We start from the raw sequence: 17,479 nt of genomic DNA, 5'->3' as shown, positions 1-17,479 counted from the left end.
CCTGTTCTGGTGTCTGGTTCCATACGCATGTGAGCACACACACACACACACACACACAGCCCTTACTCCACCAGCGGTAGTCCCTCTCCATGAGGGCTTTGTCACCTCCTAAATTCATCCCAGGTGTCTGCATGTGTGTGTGTGTTTGTGATGGAGAGGGGGCCCTAAGCCTTTGTGCTGTGCTTGCATAGTGTGCCACGCCACGCAGCAGACAGCCAGGTAAATCCGATTACTCTTAGCGCTGGTGTGTGTCAGTGCTTAATGTGCCTAAATGCGACGGCACCTGCAGCTTCCCCACACCTGGTCGCTGGGTCGTTAGCGTGGTGGCGAAGCTCTGGGAGGCGTAGGAGTCGGAACAACAAGAAGAGAGCAAAAAGGGGTTTATCTTCCGGGGGCCCCTGCTCTAAATCTCTGCTATTCACCCAGACTTGTGATCTCCCACTCCTCTCCCGTCCGCGGCCTAAGACTGTGTTTACTCTGGTTTTTACACCCACTTCAGTGCAGAAAGGAAGAGGCGCTAAGGAAACATCGCCCCTATTGTTAGCATTAGCTAATTGTGGTGATGCCTGAGCCTTAGCCGCTTTTCTTGGGCAAACACTGGATAAGAGTCCACACATCCTTCTTACCACAACACTAATACACGGGGCTTTGCTGTGGGATAAGAAGAAAGGATTGAGATGCGGATTAATGAGGGAGAAGTCTTTTTTTAATTTTTTTAAGATCTTAATTGTGTAGAAGTGTGAATGGGATGTGCGGCGCCGACATCTGTTTACATTGTGCGCTGATTAGCCGTCAGTGGTCCTGCAGCAACAGTGAGCCCACTTGCTGGCAAAGCATCTCTGCTTCCTCCGAAGGGGATCTTCTTCTTTAAAGTGCTTCTTTCTTAAACACTTGCCCTTCTTTGTCAGACTACACACATCCGTGGAGGGACTTAAAGTGCAGCCTTTTTCCAATGGCTTTCTTGCAAATGTTAAAAACTGCTCTCAGAATGTTTATTGAAACGAAGGCAACGGGAGGAAAGTAAATTTGCCAAGCTTTAGAGACAATGCTTAAGTATATTGGCGCAGAAGTGACATAAGTTTTGTGGCTGCACTGTATCTGATACAGTGAATGATTGTAGACACAACCCATTAAGTGTGTCTCCAGGCTTTGATGGCTGCCTATCAGCCCGATAGTCTTTGGGTTAGCTCCTTAAAAAAAATCTAACCCAGATCTGTGCTGCTAGGGCCTAATCCCCACACCAAAGCCTTTGCTGTCCTTCACTGATCTCAGAAACCATGCCTGCTAAGCTAGAGGCAGTGGAGGTATGGATCTCTTGGCTGAAGGATTCCTTCACATGCATCACTGTAACCCTGCTCTCTGAGCCTGGCAGAAGGTGACTGCTACCTGGATCATACTGGCCCTGTGTCCTGGGAAAGCTAGCGGGACCACTGAGCCATAGCGCCAAACCAGTCCCGGGGTTTTATGATGTGGATGGGGAGGGGGGGTTGGTGGGTGTCCAGTCACAGGGGTTAAACTCTAAACTGCTGTGCAAGGCTGATCTCAGGCCTACTGAGCCGTAGCACGCGAGCCGTTGCCCCGGCGTCAGTCTGTCTGCCTCAATATCAAAATGCAGCTGACCACTGAACTGAGTGAGCTAGCTGTCACCAAACTGAACGTGATCCGCACAACAATGGCCTCTCTACTCTCCACACTTAATTACAGTGCTCGGTCTTTCAGTTCATATGGACTGGACCTTTCCATATGTCTTGAAAGAGCAGGAGCGGCAAAGAGAGTAAAAAAAAAAAGAGCAATTATAAAATGTGTGTGTGTATATAGGAGTAAAAGTTACAACAGAGCAAACTTTATGGCCTCTTGTTGGTTTAAACATGACAAGTGCTGGCTGGGATACAGGTTCAAACACCCTCCCCCCCAAAAGAACTGGGGAGTACAGAGGAGAGCCTGGGGTGAGAAGACACGTGCCTGTTTCAAGGGTAAGTGTTTGTCTTTGTGATTGTTTCAATATTGGCTTTTAGAGCGCGGTGGCACGATGTAGTCCCCCAGCGGTGTGCCGGCACAGAGAAGCCCGGGGCACACTGCAGGCAACGGAGAGGGATCCCTTCTACCCACCTCCTTTCATCAAGAAAGAACAACATGGGCCTGCGCTCTGCTGTGGCCCCTTGGTCCAGCGCACCAGGGATAATCAGATGATCCCCTTTTATACAGCTTATTAGAGGCATCTCATGCTGTAAGATAGGCCATATTCTCACATGCATGTGCCCCTTTGTAGCGCATGATGATTTAAGGGGGTTAAGCAGAGTTTGAAGTGCGGCGGGAAAAAAACCCATCTTAGGGTCATGTGGTGCTCTCGCCACAAAGCTGATGCGTGTGAACGCAATATCTCCGAATAATGGCGGTTCTTATTAACAATGACAAGATTAAATGTGAAGGGGCTAAGAAGAATTAAGAAGAATTTCCAGAGAACTTAAGATGTTCAAAGAAGAATACTCAGCATTTCTCGGTATCGTCGTCTCAACATCTGTCAGTGTGTTTTACTTCCTTTCAAATGAGATTGGTTAATCAGTCGAGTCACAGAGGCAAGCAGGAACAATAGCACTTTCCTGATGTTGTGACGGCTTAAAATGAAGATTTGCTGCATCTTGTCCACCCAAAAGGAGAATCCACTGCAGCAAACGCCACGGGCAACGATAACATTAAGCACGATACTTAAAAAAACAACAAGACGAAAAGCTCATGGGGGCTTTCTCTCCTCAAGTTACCCGGTATAGTCTCCAGTAGGATAATCACCTCTGTGTGCTACGGGAGAGTTCTTTCATGCCTTTCTTCATGTTTGCTTCCCGTGTATCCAAATCTCATCGCTCCTTTTTTTGTATTTGCATTCCTCTCACATAGTGGCCAAAGATAAGCGCCCTCATCCCTTCAGCCAACAACCCGTATCTTGCTCTCGTCTCTGGAGGTTCGCGGGTATATATTGTTCTACACGGAGAGGAGGCTGATGAACACAGTGTAATTAAAATGTTTCTAGCAGCCTGGTGAAAATGTAAGATATCGCTGGAGAAAAAGAGAAAGGAGTCAGGGCTGAGTCTGAGGGTAGAAGTGAGACAGAGGGGTAGGAAAAAGAGAGAAGAGCCAGAGAGAGTGGAGGAGGAGGAGGAGGGGGGGTGTAACAAAGCAGAAAATGAAGAGAGACATAAAAGAATGGTAGCTCAAGGAGGTCAGGCCCATCACAGGCTTTAGTGTTGCCTTTAAAGATGCCTGGGACAGGTGGCAGCTCCAGACAATCTCGCACCACAGAGCAGCATCCTCTCTGGAGGAGATAAGGGATTCCTCCATCCAGGCGCCCTCATCTCCCTCCTCCCACCTCTCCTTCACTCACTCTCTCTCCACCTCCCTCATGCCCACCCGCCTCCCCTTCCTCCCGTCTCCGGGTCCTTCCAGACACTGCCGCTTTGAAGTGGCTCAGTGTGAGCGGGCAGCTGTAGGCCACGGGGCTGCAGCAGCGCTGCTGGGCCACTGGGCCGGCGGACCGTTGGGAGCCGACTCGAGCGCGGCTCAATCAGTGGGGCCCGGCACTTTCAGGTCTCATTAAAGCGCTCCGGCAGGGTTAATCCTCTTTAAGGTTTACACGGGCCCCAGTTTGTCTCTCTGCCCAGGCTGAGGGAACCCCTGGGCGCCACCTGCGTGACAAAGACTCAAATCACTGTGACACAAGTTCCCTCCGTATGTTGCCGCTCTCCTCCACTAGACTTGTATGTTCTCCTCTCCATTCCCTCTTCCTCTCGCTCGCCTTCCCCTGTGCATTCTGCCTCTTCTTCCCTTGATAGTACCTAGGCCTGGTTGTAAGTCTTTTAGGATTATTTGGGTGTAATGTGTTGACAGGGGTGCAGTAAATGGATTACAACTTTGTCCTTGTTTTGGGGATGCTGTGAGGAGGCAGAGGGGAGAGATCAGGAGGATGCGCTTTGAATAATGAGAGAGGCAAAGAAAAAGAGATAGAGACAGCGAGCAGGATTAACAGAAAGAATTAGGAAGACGATGCAAGAGTGAGAGAGCGAGAGAGAGAGAGAGAGAGAGAGAGAGAGAGAGAGAGGGTGAAAGAGAGGCGAAGGTGACTGCAACGCAAAGAGCACCGAGATTGGAAAAAGGGAGAGAATCAGAGAGTTCTGGCTGTTGTTGCACTCACAAGACCTAATTGGTCCAGAAGCATCGACCTCTGTCTGGCCCTGCAGAGTCCAGCAGCCATTCGTCTGATCGCTGTGACACTGGGCTTTGTCTTTGCTCCGTGACACACAGTTTCCTCCATTAGCCCAAATAATGGCCACGTACCTCTAGAGGCCTGCACAGACTTTGTCTAATGCCTGTATGGGTTTGGTGGAAATTAGAGGAATAGACTTACAGGAGGAAAATACCATTTGAATGTCAAACATATTAAAAAGGAAAGCGCTGGAGGTTTTGAATGCATGACCATTTTCCGACGGTGAAATCCTGGATGCCCTTGAATGCACCACTTTTTTTTAAAACAGCCCCTTCTTTTAACCACATTACCATGTGATAATACGCACTTCTGACATAAAAATAAAGGTGACAAAACACTCACTGTGATGGATTACCAATCTTAACCAAGCTGATATTCATAGCACACATTATGAATAGAGAACAACTTGAGGCTGCATGGGGATCTTTGGAAAGAAAATTACATTAAAATGACCGGCTTTGGTCAGCGGCCTCTCAGCATGATTCAGAATTGAGAAGCTGTCCGGTTTCCCCAAGCAGCCCAGAGTGTTATTATAATGCAGGTGTATTAGCCTCACAGTCACTATCACACAGCCACATGCAGTTTTAGTATCACCTTCATGGCCCAGAGAGGAGCGGTGACACGGGGCTATGGAGGGTCAGTCTGTCATGCGGTAGCCTGATACAGCTGTGGCAATCATGAACACTGTCACTGATACGACCGTGGCTCATAAATAGGTGTTGTAGTAAATCCGAATAATTTATCATACATTTATGATACAGGCATTTAAAGGAAGTCTTTAAAAAACAGATTGTGGAAAAATTGCATTTTTTTTTTTTGGGGTGACCCCAATCCCTAAATATAGATCTCAAAAAGGATCAAACCCTAAAGCGGCCTTGTGTTTGAGTAGAATAAATCACACAGCGGGGAGTTGAAGCAAAATAAATGTAGCAGAGTCGTGGTGAGTTAACCTGAGGTTTAAATCAACTCCCTTCTCTCTGAGAGGTATCATTGTTTGGAGAGGAGGAGATAGACAGATGTGAGAGATAAAGAGAGGGAAGGGGGAAAGAGGTGTAGTGCAGTGTTTCAGCTACTAAACTGCTGTGTAAATCTCTCCCGAGCTGGGTGGGGGAGAGGAGGCTGGAGGGTGGGGTAGGGTAGAGAGAGGGTGCTGGAGCGAGGTTGGGGGGGCGGGGGGGAGGAGGGCCAACGCACAGCGCTTTGTTCTGCTCCCCAGCTTATCCCAATCTGGAGGAATTCACCAAATGTAGGAGATAGATTGGCGCTCCGCAGAGGCCTCGTGAAATAACCTTCACTCCCTGATTCACACTGGGATACATGGGGAGGAAGGGAGGCGGGGACGGGGAAGTAAAAAAAACGGGGTATAGCTGGGGTTGGGTGGTGCTGGGGGGCCCCTGGAAGAGCAGTGTGCGTGCTTAGCTCCACTCTGCAGCAAGGCGAGGGTCCTCGTGCTGGCGTGCAATTTGTTAAGATTGACTCGGCTTGCTAAATGTCTTGCAGATGCTGGAGCTCCATTTAGATATTTGTGTGACTTATGGAGAAGGGAAGGGAGCAAATGCTTGGAGCACAGCCTACTTCCTGGTCGCTGAAATCAAGGTTTCTTACTGTATGTTATTTCAGATAAATGTCCCACGAATGGATGCTAATATTCTCGGGGATACGCATCTGTAAACTTTTTGATGAAGCTTGGCAGGGAATCGTTGCGGGTCAAGTGGATGCTATGAGCAGAAGTGGACGATTGAAAAATGATGCTGAACTTAACTTTGGCACAAAGATGGAGATAAGCCGGTCGAACATTAAGTCCAAGCGCAAATAGACGTGTAGAACCATGAAGAGAACGGATGGGCATTCGCCGACTTGTTCAGTCTAGACAAACAAATGACTTCCGACAGCGAGTAGCGGTGGAATGTATACGTGAACCGGGAGCCTGTTTATCGCGCATAGCTGACGTTTCCCTGCTTCCTCTTCTTGTGCTCTGCTTTTCTTTTCCTCTATGTTAATTACTTTTACCCACAGAGAGATGGTTGGTGTTTAAGGGTGTGAGAGCGATTGAGCAAGAGAGACAGAAAGCGAAAACAGAGGAGAACACAGCGGAAGAGAGAGAGAGAGAGAGAAAAAATCTATTGATTTACAGAGGAAGGGCAGAGTGTGATCTGCCAGCCTTGTTTATATGATGAATGGCAGACAGATTGGCAAAGCAACACTTAACATTCTTCTGTTATTTAACCTCTCTGCTTGCTTTCTTCTCCCTCCTTCGTGCCGTTGCTCTCTGCCGAAAATAAAAGCTTTCTCTGTTCTAGCGCCCAAGCATCGCATACAGTAGAGAAGGCTCTGCACGGCAAGAACATTAGGCTAATTTATACGGCGGTAATTAGGCCATTAGACCTGAAACAATCTGGGACCCCGTAATTAAAGCAAAGCGCTCCAAAAGTCAACAGCAACTCCCATCGAGCTTAGCTAAACAGTCTCCGAAAGTGTTATTTACATGTCCAAACAGCTTGAGGTCTCAGTGTAAGCAAACATGATGAGAGAGGGGGTGTGAAGGGATTGATCAGAGGGAGAGTTCGGCTTCACAAGAGAGCCGGCGTCCAAACTCCTTCCACTGATAGTCCGCATGGGGCTTCTCCGGCTCCTCATATAGTTTGTAGTTTTAGCAAAGTACAAGCACATGATAAATACTCATAGTCTGTTATGTCACATCTGTGTTTACTGAAAGATGCCCTCGAGCTGAAGTCTTACTCAAAGTGTGATTCATTTGCTCTTATTTCATGACGATGAATTGATTGATTGATTTTCCTGTCATTTTTCTAAAAGGGCCAGTGTGCTGCAATTCGGGGTGATCTATTAGCAGAAGTGGAATATAATATTCACAACTATGTTTTCATTAGTGTGTCATCACCTAAAGCTAAGAATAGTTGTGTTTTCGTTAGCTTATGAGTCCTTTATATCTACATAGGGAGCGGGTCCTCTTCACAGTTTCCACCATGTTGCATCGCCATGTTTAGAACGGACAAATCAAACACTGAGAGACACGGAGAGTTTTAAAGTTACTTTACATCAGAGTATTTGCTTTTTTGTGAAATATTAAATAGTTTTAATGCATATTTCATTGTCATTTGCAAATTGTGCTGGTGTACATTTAAAGCGGTCTTTAGATTTAATAGTTGGAGACCACTACTACAAAGACCTCGAGGTGACACCAGTAACAGAATACGCCCAGATCAGCATTGTCACGCTCTTTGCAAAAAGTCACGTATACATGTCCTTGTTTTCACTCCCAGAAAGGAGCAACACGCAAACAGACCTAGTCTGGAGCATCCTTCGCACGCTCTGCGAAATGTTGCAGTGTTATGGTGTAACTGCGGGCCTCGGTGCAGACGAGCGTGCCTGAGCAGTGAGATCATGAGCGGGGAGAGAGGTGGCATAATGAAATCTGGCAGTCGCAGCCCCGGCACAGGCTTCATATGTTCCACATTAGCAATTCACAAACCTCTGGAGCAGGGCCCCAGCAGCCCTTTTCTCACTCCGCCTTTAGTCGCTTATGACAATCTGTCACTGGCTCTTTGTGCTATCGCAGCGGAGCGTCGACGAGAGGTGCAGTGTTTGCGGAGGAGCGCTCGGGCCTCGGCTGCGGGTGACACTCTGTTAGAGCGGAGTCAGTGAACCCTCGCCAGAGGAGAGGAGGAGCCCAGGTTTAGCAGTCAAGACAATACACTCACAATGCTGAGTTGACAACAAAAGAGGAAGATGAGAAATTGTTTGTGTGTTATCAAAACCCAAATCAGACTTGTGAGTGACAGCTCAGATTCTCCTAAAGTATCACATCACATGCGTTCCGAAGATCCTTTGTGGTAAAACTTCGGTTATGAAAGGAGATTAACCAATAAGGATATTGCAAATGATGTGCTTTAGGCTTTATCCTCCCCTTGTCCTCCCCCCTCTTTTGAAATTATTCAAGTGTCCAATAAAGGACAAGGCAATTACCATCCTTTCTTTAATGAAGGGGAAGCTGGCTTTTGGTCTTGAGCACGGTGTGTTTGTGTTGAATTAGAATTAATGAGCCTGGTCAAAGTTTGCCTCTAATTGCCCTTTCATTAAGACCCATTTGTAATCATCTCTTAATGACTTCCATCTCTTTGCTCAAAGAATAAAAAGAAAAAAAAAAGGAAAAAATGTACACCAAAAATGAAAACTGCTGCTCTGGAGTCATTAAAATGTCTGCGGAGAGTTCTGAAGAGCTGCTGGATTGGTCGAGAGCTGCACAAAATGTTTTATATTTCCAAAAAAGTTTTCAATCTATGACATGCGGTGTTCGTGACTTTCGGTGCTGGGTCGGCTGAGATGACTTCTTCAACCCCTCTCACTGTGCCAGTGGTGGTTTACCGAATGCGCCCCGGTACAAAACCGTCGTGATTACACTTTTCCCCAGGAATGCTGGAGCTGCTGTGTGTGCGGCCGCAGTGGGAAGGTAAAAACTGTGGCACGTGTGTCAACTTCCTAAGCGCCCTCCAGCTGTATTCTGTACTGGAGAGACGAGAAAAACCGTGAATATCCAGAAGAGCAGGAGCAATTTAGTCCCGGAGTAAACAGTAAGGAGTCCCTACAGGAAATACTGGAGATGGATTGCAGGATGGAGTCCCCCCCCTCCTCCTCTCTCCTCTGCCCTCTGTTCTTTGCGACTGTATACATTCCCTCTAGTGACATAGAGCTGTTTGCCTCGCTAATGGAGAGCTGTGCCGGCGTAAAAGAGGTGGCAGGCTCTATTTAGATAGGGCCGTGGTAAAGTAAACTTCAGAGTTTGATTTAAATAAACCTCGGCAGAACGCTTTGCCATTCGGCCGCGGCGAGAGGAGGGAGGCGGGGAAGGAAAGAATGATGAAGGAGCAAGAAGAAAGAAGAAAAAAAAAAAAAAGAGTCCAGTCCAGGCGCAGGGCTGTGCTGAGTGAGGAGCTCCAGAGACATAAACAGAGGGGGGATCTGGGTAATTCAATGAGGAGAGGCGGATGTGGGATTGTAGGTGTGTGTTGCGGGGGTGAAGGGGTGGCGTCTTTAAAATGATTTCACAGTTAGTAATCTCTGGAGTCATCCCTCATTACCTAACAGGACAGAGGTTAGTTTAAAGTTCAGTGAGATTAGAGAACATGAGGCTTTTACTCCAGGCGAGCCAGAACACAGAGCGTGGACCTCGGTGAACCTGAAGGTTCGTTTCCGACTCTGACAGCCAAGGGCCGACAGCCTCGGAGCGGAGAGTAAACAAAGCAGATTCTACCACCAGCCCATCGCTCTATCCCATAAACCCTTATCCCCCCCCCCCCCTCAGCAGCTCAGCCGAGGTGAGCCGAGCCAAAACTGAGTCATCAGGAGGAAACTATCAAACAGACAAGAGGCTGAGCGGTCAGATATTTGCCAGAGCTGCTTGGAGGAGTATTTTTGTATCTTTGCTATTAAGAAAATAAGATGAAAACCCATTAAAAAAGTTTGCCTCAGTTTTATTTTGACTCATTTCAAGCAAACACTATTGTGCAATGTGTAAATAATATATGGATAGAGTTGTTTGTGCATTATTTCTCTTGATTCCTCATCTGAAAAGCCAACCAATCCCCTCCTCAACAAGTTATTCCCTATTCATTGTATTCAAGATCCACATTCAGTAGATTGGGCCAAAAAAAAAAGCTGCTTTCTGGTTCATCAACACAGGGAATATGGTTAACTGTTGCAGGGAATATGCCTCTTTGCTACAGGTGGGTGGATGTTGCTGTCTTTACGCACGCTGTAGGGAGCCAGTGTTGTAGACTTAAAGGGACACTCCACCAACATGTCAAATTCTATTTTCTTATCATGGGGAGCCCTATATAGCGTGGGAAAACAGATGTATAGTGTTGTATTTGGCTCTGGAGCAAGCTTTCCAAAGTCTTAGAATGTTACTCAGGTTACATCACCCGCGTGTCTCGGTTTTAACTTGGAGACCCACATGAGGGACTAAAAGTCGGGGTATCTTGGCTATCTGCTTCTTCTTCCATAAAGCCCCCCAACTTTATTGAAGCACAATAGTCAATTCAGAGCATTAATATAGCAGCAAACAACTATTTGCTGAGTAAAGATATAGTGGAGTAGTGTCTATCTGAGCAGAGAATGAAGTCGCTCTCCCTCTGTGTGTGTTGTTATCCGAGCTTCCCCGTTCTTTGTTGACATAGCCGGGCCGGCCGTGCAAGCTCTTAGTGCATGTTTGTGCATGCAGAAGTGTAGCACCTACCCTCCGGTTCCCCTTTAGGTAAACACTGTTAGCTCCGTCAGCACGTTTGCTGTAGTTCGTGCTGTTAGCACCGTTTTGCCGGTGGCTCAGGTGTCGTCATGTTGAGAGCCGTTGAGAGGCAATCGGATGCTCCGACTCTCGTTTTGTGCACCTTTAAGACTTGCATTCTAACAGCGCAGGATTACCAACAACCCCAAACTGATCCCCTTTTGATTGTAGCTGTGTCGGCTCAAGCCGGCAGCAGCCACCACCAAAGAATGACTTAGCGATGAGGTAAGCACACCTGAGAGGTTCTGGGGGATCAACACCTGCTGCGTTGCCCAGCGATGCAGCTGCGCTCGGCGTGGAAGCAACACTCGGAGAACTGTCGGGCACCCCGCCGTTTGGCCATCCGCCCTCTTGGCGCACGCTGACAAATGTTTACAAGCAAAAAAACCACATAGCTCGCAGCCTCAGAGACTTGCTGGGTGAAGGTATGCAGATGTTGACACATGCTTTGCCTCAGGGTGGTGATACGCAACTTGGCAATGGTGTCAGTCGACAGGCAATAAAGTGAAGTGTTCTGGCATTGAGTCCATATAGTGTGTGAATGAAAAGGCGAATTGTTGCTCTGTTGACCCCTGTGTTGCGTGTTAGTCCGTGCAAGTTTTAACTCATTTCAGTTTCACAACTCGACCCTCAGGTAGGCAGCGTTTCAGCAAAATTCACGGTTCGCTCGTTGCAACTTGTCCAACAACGGATGCACGGTTGCAACACAAAATTCCGACTGTAGTTTTTAAAGATAGTCGTGTGGAGTGCAGTTAAGGTTAGGAGGTGAGCGCGTAAAGATGTGAATTCAGTCTGGTGGCAATTTCGGGGGTAAAAATAGAGAACGGCTTGGAAGCTCATATTATGCAAATGTTTCAATGTTTTATCTGGAGGGAGAACAAAAAAGAAGCCTCTCGATTCTCTCTGGCAGTTGTGACTAAACACTGAAACGGAAAAAGGATGTTTTTGTTCTCGCTTTTGTACGTTTCATCGGTTGTACTTAGACGTTATCCTTTGTGCGAAACCATATTATGCTTGGTACGGTGAGGAACATGCCATTTGGCTGCTTTTCTTACGGTTATTTATCGCTGTTTATTGTGAGTTCCTAGCAGCCTGGAGACATTTGCAAAATACTTCCTCAGCGAACATTTTGGAGCAGTGCAGCTTTTGATGAGGTCTCATTTGGGCGGGTCTGCCCGAAAGATAGCCATCATCCACTGCCTTTCATTACAGCTGCTATTTAGATTAGCTGAGGAGGGAATACAGTCACATGACGATGTCATGTTTCAGAGGAACCAGGGCTCTTGCAAAGTGTAAAGAAAATGTCTTATATTTATTTTTCTCTTTCTCTTCCTGTTATTCTATACAGCTGCGCCGCAGTTCTTCCCCACCTTCCATCCTCCTGTGCCAATCGACGACAGACATACCCAGGGACGTTACATCTACGAGCCTTCCCCTGTGCCTCCTCTTCATGTGTAAGTCTCTCAAACTGCTCACACACACACACACACACCAAAATACCGCCGATCATACCTGAGAACACGTTTGATTCAGCTGCATCACACGCATCACTGGCGAGCTCCCCGCTCCCCTAATGGCGATACAAATCAAGCTCCGAAACTTCCTTCCGCCTGTGGGCGTGGAGCATCCTCATGCGTGGCTGCTGGGCGCCTCTCTTTGCCTTTCAGGATCAAAGGCCACGGCCCCTGTACGTGAGCAACATGATCCGCATGTCAGAGACACGCAAATGAACATGTGTCAGAGACGCGGAAATGAGAGCAGGGTGAAGGGGGGGAGCCTGGGAGCGTGCGATCCTCATAAGAGCAGTGATCAAGCCCTGTCAGGAGAAGGAAGCCTCCGCTGACATCTACCCGTCTCTGACAGACACAGATGGGCTCCTGACACACAAGCCGCACACCGCTAACCAGCCCGCCTCATCCAATCATGCGCATGTGCGGGCTATCAAATATGAAGTAGAGTAAAACATGGTGTCATGCCTCCTAAGAGAGAGCGGTAAGTATTTATAAGCAGGGGAAGTTCTTATTACAGTAGTCTCGTATTTCCCTTCTGACGGTGATGTCCAGGTCAGCAGAGGACTTCAAAGCATTCCATCGGCTCGCTCACTTACATACACTCATGCACAAATTACTCTGCAGAAATACTCTTTCTGTCTTCTACTCCTCTCCATCATTTGTATTCCTTGCGTCTGACCGGTGAGCGGTACCACTCGGAGATGCCTCATCGTCCTTGCGGCGCTTGTTTCCTACCCGCAGACACGGAGGAAGCGATCACGGCGCGACGAGGACAAATTGGATGGGGCAGCTACTTGGGCCGCATTATGTTTGATATTCTTCATCATTATCAACTCCCCCCTTCTCCTCCTCAGGAGTCATATCTCTCCCTTGCTGATGTGCCACTAAGCGTAATGAATTTTTTATGTCCCCCCCCTTCCCCTCTCTGCCTCCCCACCTCCGGCCCACCCTACCTCTCAACCCCTCATCTCCTGCTCAGGGGCTGCAGCAAGGGGGGGGGGGGAAAGAGGGGGAGAGAGAGGCGAGGAAATAAAAAAAAGGGGAGGTGATTGATGCCCCGTGTCACTGCAAACAAAATGGCAAATATAATTTAGCATTTAGCTTATGCAGAGATAATGGGGCGAACACGCGCCGGCAACATAGGCTTGAACAAACAGCCTGGCTTGTTATCCGTCAGGAGTGCTTTGGTACGATGTGGAGCACAGGTTAGGGAGGGGAAGGGAAGAAATGAGGAGGGGGTGGAGGGACAACATGGAGCCGGGGAATTGAATTAAGGGGGAGAAGTTACGCGGCACCGGTGTCTTCAGTCACTCTGTCCGGACAGGCGTTATCTATGCGCTTGGTTTGCTGTCAGTGGGAACACGGCCGTGCTCTGCCATGCTACTCATGGCCTATTTATCCAAGCCATTAAGCATAGAGCTGTTTAATATGACTCGCCACGCTGAGGGAAACTATTTGTCATTATTACAAGACGGCTGTTTAGTGGCCAGCCTTATTTAAATCTGTGAACTCGCTGTCGCGCACGTTATCTTGCGAACTTACGAGGGTTTCATGCAGAAATCCTCGAAACTACTTTGGAGTCTTTGCGCAGGGAAGCAACAATATTGGCTGCTTGATTAAAAAAGCGGCACCGAATTCCTCAGCGGGAAGAAGCACTCATCAGTTATTACAGCTGGGTCCAACCACCTGACGGCAAATTGCAGGTTAATTACACTTCCAGGTTCAGCTTTGTGCAAGTTTCAGCCAAACTTTGGGGCCGAAGAACTGCAGCCAAAAAGTAAACTGAGGATTTAGAAGTGATGCATTGGACTCAGTAATGTTGCTTGTAACCAGGCCGAGCAAATAGAGGCAGTCAACGTATAGCTGTCGCCTCAGGGAAATGGAGGACAGGAGGCGGCTTATGGAGAAATATTGAATTGTTTTAAGACAAGTTCTCCTCGGTGAGCAGAATTAATCGTTATTAGCCCTCTCAAAGATATGCCTAAGTACACAGGGACTATTATTGCAGTACTTCCCCATGCAGCCTCTCATTACGGCCTGTAATTACAGTTGGGTTGGCCCTGCGGCAGTTCCATCAATCCAGCCAGCTTCCCCCCGCCACGCACGCAAGCCAGTCACCACTGGGCGTCCGTGTCCGGAGAAAAAACACCGCTGAACGCCCAGCAGCTTGTTTCCTCTCCGCCACAATGACACATCCACCATCCGTACGCGGCAAATGAACAGAATCATATCCTATTACTGTGAAGGGCCTAATTGAAACATGTTTATTTATGGGCCCCGTTTTCAGGCGAGGAGCGAGTGTTAGCAGCGCAGCTAACGGGCTCCAGCGATACGAGGCGGTAGAATTAAATTAAAAGCTCATAAAATGAAATATGCTCCATATTAGCTGCTTGACACTTAATTTGCCTTCAAATGAGCAGAGGAAATCACAAATTAACTGTCCTTTGTTTTTTTCCCTCTTTACCTCACCGCCCCTATTAGGCAAGGGAGAGCGCAATTACAGACAGAGGCTAATCGTTTAGTTTATGAATTCTTGTGGGGAAGGCACCAATGTGCCATTCAATATTAAAGCCTCAGGGTCAGGAGGGGGGGTGGGGGTCTCTTCCTGTGGATGCTTGCTTTACTGAGGAGCTCGTATATTCACATGGAGGAGAGTTTCAACAACCCCAGTTTAAAATGAAACCAATGCCAACTAACAACACGCTGCTTCTGCGTTTCCACAACCTCACAACTTAAGCAAAACCTTAATGTCCTGTTCTGATCCAGGACCAGCAAAGGTCTCTCCTGCGCGTTTTCATCTGCTGGCCTCTGGTCTGGAAACATCTGACCCTCCAGTCTCAACCTAGAAGGAGAAAGAGCCGTTCGTGCTCCAGAGAAGATGCTTCCTGCTTAAATAAACACATTGATCGGTGAAGAGCAGGCTCTCCATGGGAGCTCTGGTCCCCTCTGCCACCTCCATTGTGCGGGACTGGCTTAATGGGAGTTTTTTTTGGAGGGGGGAGGCCGGGGGCCAAGAGAAGAGACCGCTCCTTTCATTGCAGCTTTATTGCCTGACCACGGTACACAAAACAAAACAGGCCTCTCATGCGGCTCAGCGCCGGCTCTCGGTCACCCGGAGACCGCTCAGAACAAACAGAGGTATTCGACACAAGTCAATTATCAGCATCGGGGTTTACTCTGGAGTCCCGGGCCCTCGTGCTGTGAATGGGGGCCACTAAAACAACAAAACATTCTTATGGGATAAGCAATTGACTCCCAACCTTTTGCACAGCTATCACATGTGGATTTAGGAAAGAATTAGTCAATAAGAGAGTCCATATAGGAGTTTGTAAAGTTGTACAGCAAATAGAAAGCATTGAGCTTTGACTTGTTTTTCACTGTGATTGTGGATTTGTAATGAAATACTTATCTATACAATACAACAAGATTGAAAGGTTTTGAAAACAAACGTATTTGCGGAAGCATCTGAACTTGTGAACAAACGTTTCATTTCGAACCACAAAATTTACATTTATCTAGGGAGGTAAAGTAAAACATTTATAATCCAGTCTTCACTTATTATATACCAAAACACTAGATAGCTTATATACTGGATATATATATATATATCTTTCTGTTCTGAAATTATATACAGAACTGCGTTAAGGATTTAATGTGTTTAACAAAAGCGATAATCTAAAACTCAAAGATGGCAAAAAAAAGTTCAGAAATAGAAGTTCTCAGTGTGACTCATGAATAAAGTCATGGACTGTATGTTCTGTCAGTGTGGAGGGAGAGTGCAGGTGGGGGCTGTGAGGTTGTGTGTGTGTGTGTGTGTGTGTGTGGTTATTTCATTCAGGAGTGTGTTTATTCAGCTGCGGGCCGCGGCCTGACTGGAAGGTATTCTGGAGGCACCGGGGGAGAGAGCTGCTGCTGCATGTCTCTGTCATCGCAGCGCAAACCTCAGCTCTGAAACCAAGAAGCAGGAGGGATTTAATTGACTTAACGGCTGTGTGAGCTGTTGCATCATTAAATGTAAAAGATTGTACCAAAAAGCAAGGGAATCACCTCGTCAACCTACCGACCTTATTCTCTGTAGGCACCCGACATTCTCACCGATTTCACACAGTTTCCGTACAGCAGCTCTTCCCCGTCGCTGTCCTCTGCCTTTGGCGGAGAGAGGGTGCTTTTTTTTCTTCTTCTTCTTTTTTTTATAAGATGTGCGCCGTGTTGTTTTGTTATTTACATAAACTGTTGTCGCAGCGCCCAATCTGGGCACAGAGGAGCGGCGTGTTGCTTAGCATAAAGACCGCGGTCTTATCTCAACACCTCCTTCCAGATGGGACGAGGCCGAGCATTGCAATACAGGCACACACACACACACACACACACACACACACACACACACACACATAATGCAAAACAATGGAAAGACAAAAGGGTCTACTGTAGCTTTTATAGAAGCTAGAGGAGACATGTTCTGTAAGTGTGCAGCTTCATCAAGGAGTGATTTGACTTTGCATTGTTAAGGCCTCATTTAAGGTTTCAGGCCAACTTCAACACAATTTGTACAAATTTTTAGTCAAACACTGGAATTTGTAACTGTATAATATTTTATTGTTTTTATCTTGAATAGAAACCACAGTCTGTTTTAACGATTTGCTGTTGATATTCACATTTGAATATCGTCTAGACTAAAACAGGATGTGGAACAGGAGCCATAAATTACATTAAGAATTGATGATTATTTCATAATCGCATCTGATAATTTGTGTCCAGATATGGCCGCTGTCACCGGAGAGCAGGGGAGAGAGACGAAGGCCACTTTTTCATCCTCCCCTGGAACTGTCCAAAACCCGTTCTGTGTGACTTCATAGGTCACCCCTCTCTGGTGCAGTCACTGGTTTCACTCCCTCCCCCCCACTCCCATATCCTCCCCCCTCTTTAATACTTTCTCTATGGAGTAAGTCGGGGGGACAGGCGGTCACGCAGTAGCTGGCTTCATGATTAATGGTGTTTATTCTTGACAGAAGGCTCCTTTATTTATCTGCATTGCAGTTTCACTGATACTATCAGTCACCTGAATGAAAAATATTCAGTCATACCAATTTTGCAGTATAATTGAGTAGAGTCACTTCCTTTCAGTTTCTCCCCCCCCCCCGTTCTCCTCTCCCTCTCTATCTGGCAGCCTTATCATCGCCACAGTAATTTTCGCGCTGCGTTGTTTGATATGGAGAGGCTGGCTTTAGCCGTATTTGACATAAAGCCTCTTCAATTTTCACTGGAGGGAAAAAAAAAAAAAAAGGGGGGAAGAAAGAAAGTTGTGCACCACTCTGTGAAAATGTGCAAAGAGGGGGGAAAGTACCGCTCCCCTTTTTTTTTTTTTCTTCTGAGGCAATTTCAGGATTTAGAGAGAAAGGAGATAAATGCCTA

The 17,479-nt window shown here is 47.2% G+C and overlaps 1 protein-coding gene across 1 annotated transcript in view; it reads left to right on the top strand.

The window, feature by feature from the left end:
* The window catches only part of gli3 (GLI family zinc finger 3), a 68,956-nt gene that overhangs the window by 18,683 nt on the left and 32,794 nt on the right, over positions 1-17,479 (top strand). The window contains exon 3 of the mRNA XM_076080425.1: positions 11,905-12,010. Within this exon, the coding sequence (XP_075936540.1) occupies positions 11,905-12,010 (106 nt within the window). The remainder of the gene's footprint in view (positions 1-11,904; positions 12,011-17,479) is intronic.

Source organism: Anarhichas minor, unplaced genomic scaffold (genome assembly GCF_050575085.1).
Source record: "Anarhichas minor isolate MPS153535 unplaced genomic scaffold, ASM5057508v1 ptg000074l, whole genome shotgun sequence".
NCBI classification, from domain to species: domain Eukaryota; kingdom Metazoa; phylum Chordata; class Actinopteri; order Perciformes; family Anarhichadidae; genus Anarhichas; species Anarhichas minor.
This window is presented reverse-complemented; position numbering and strand designations above follow the sequence as displayed.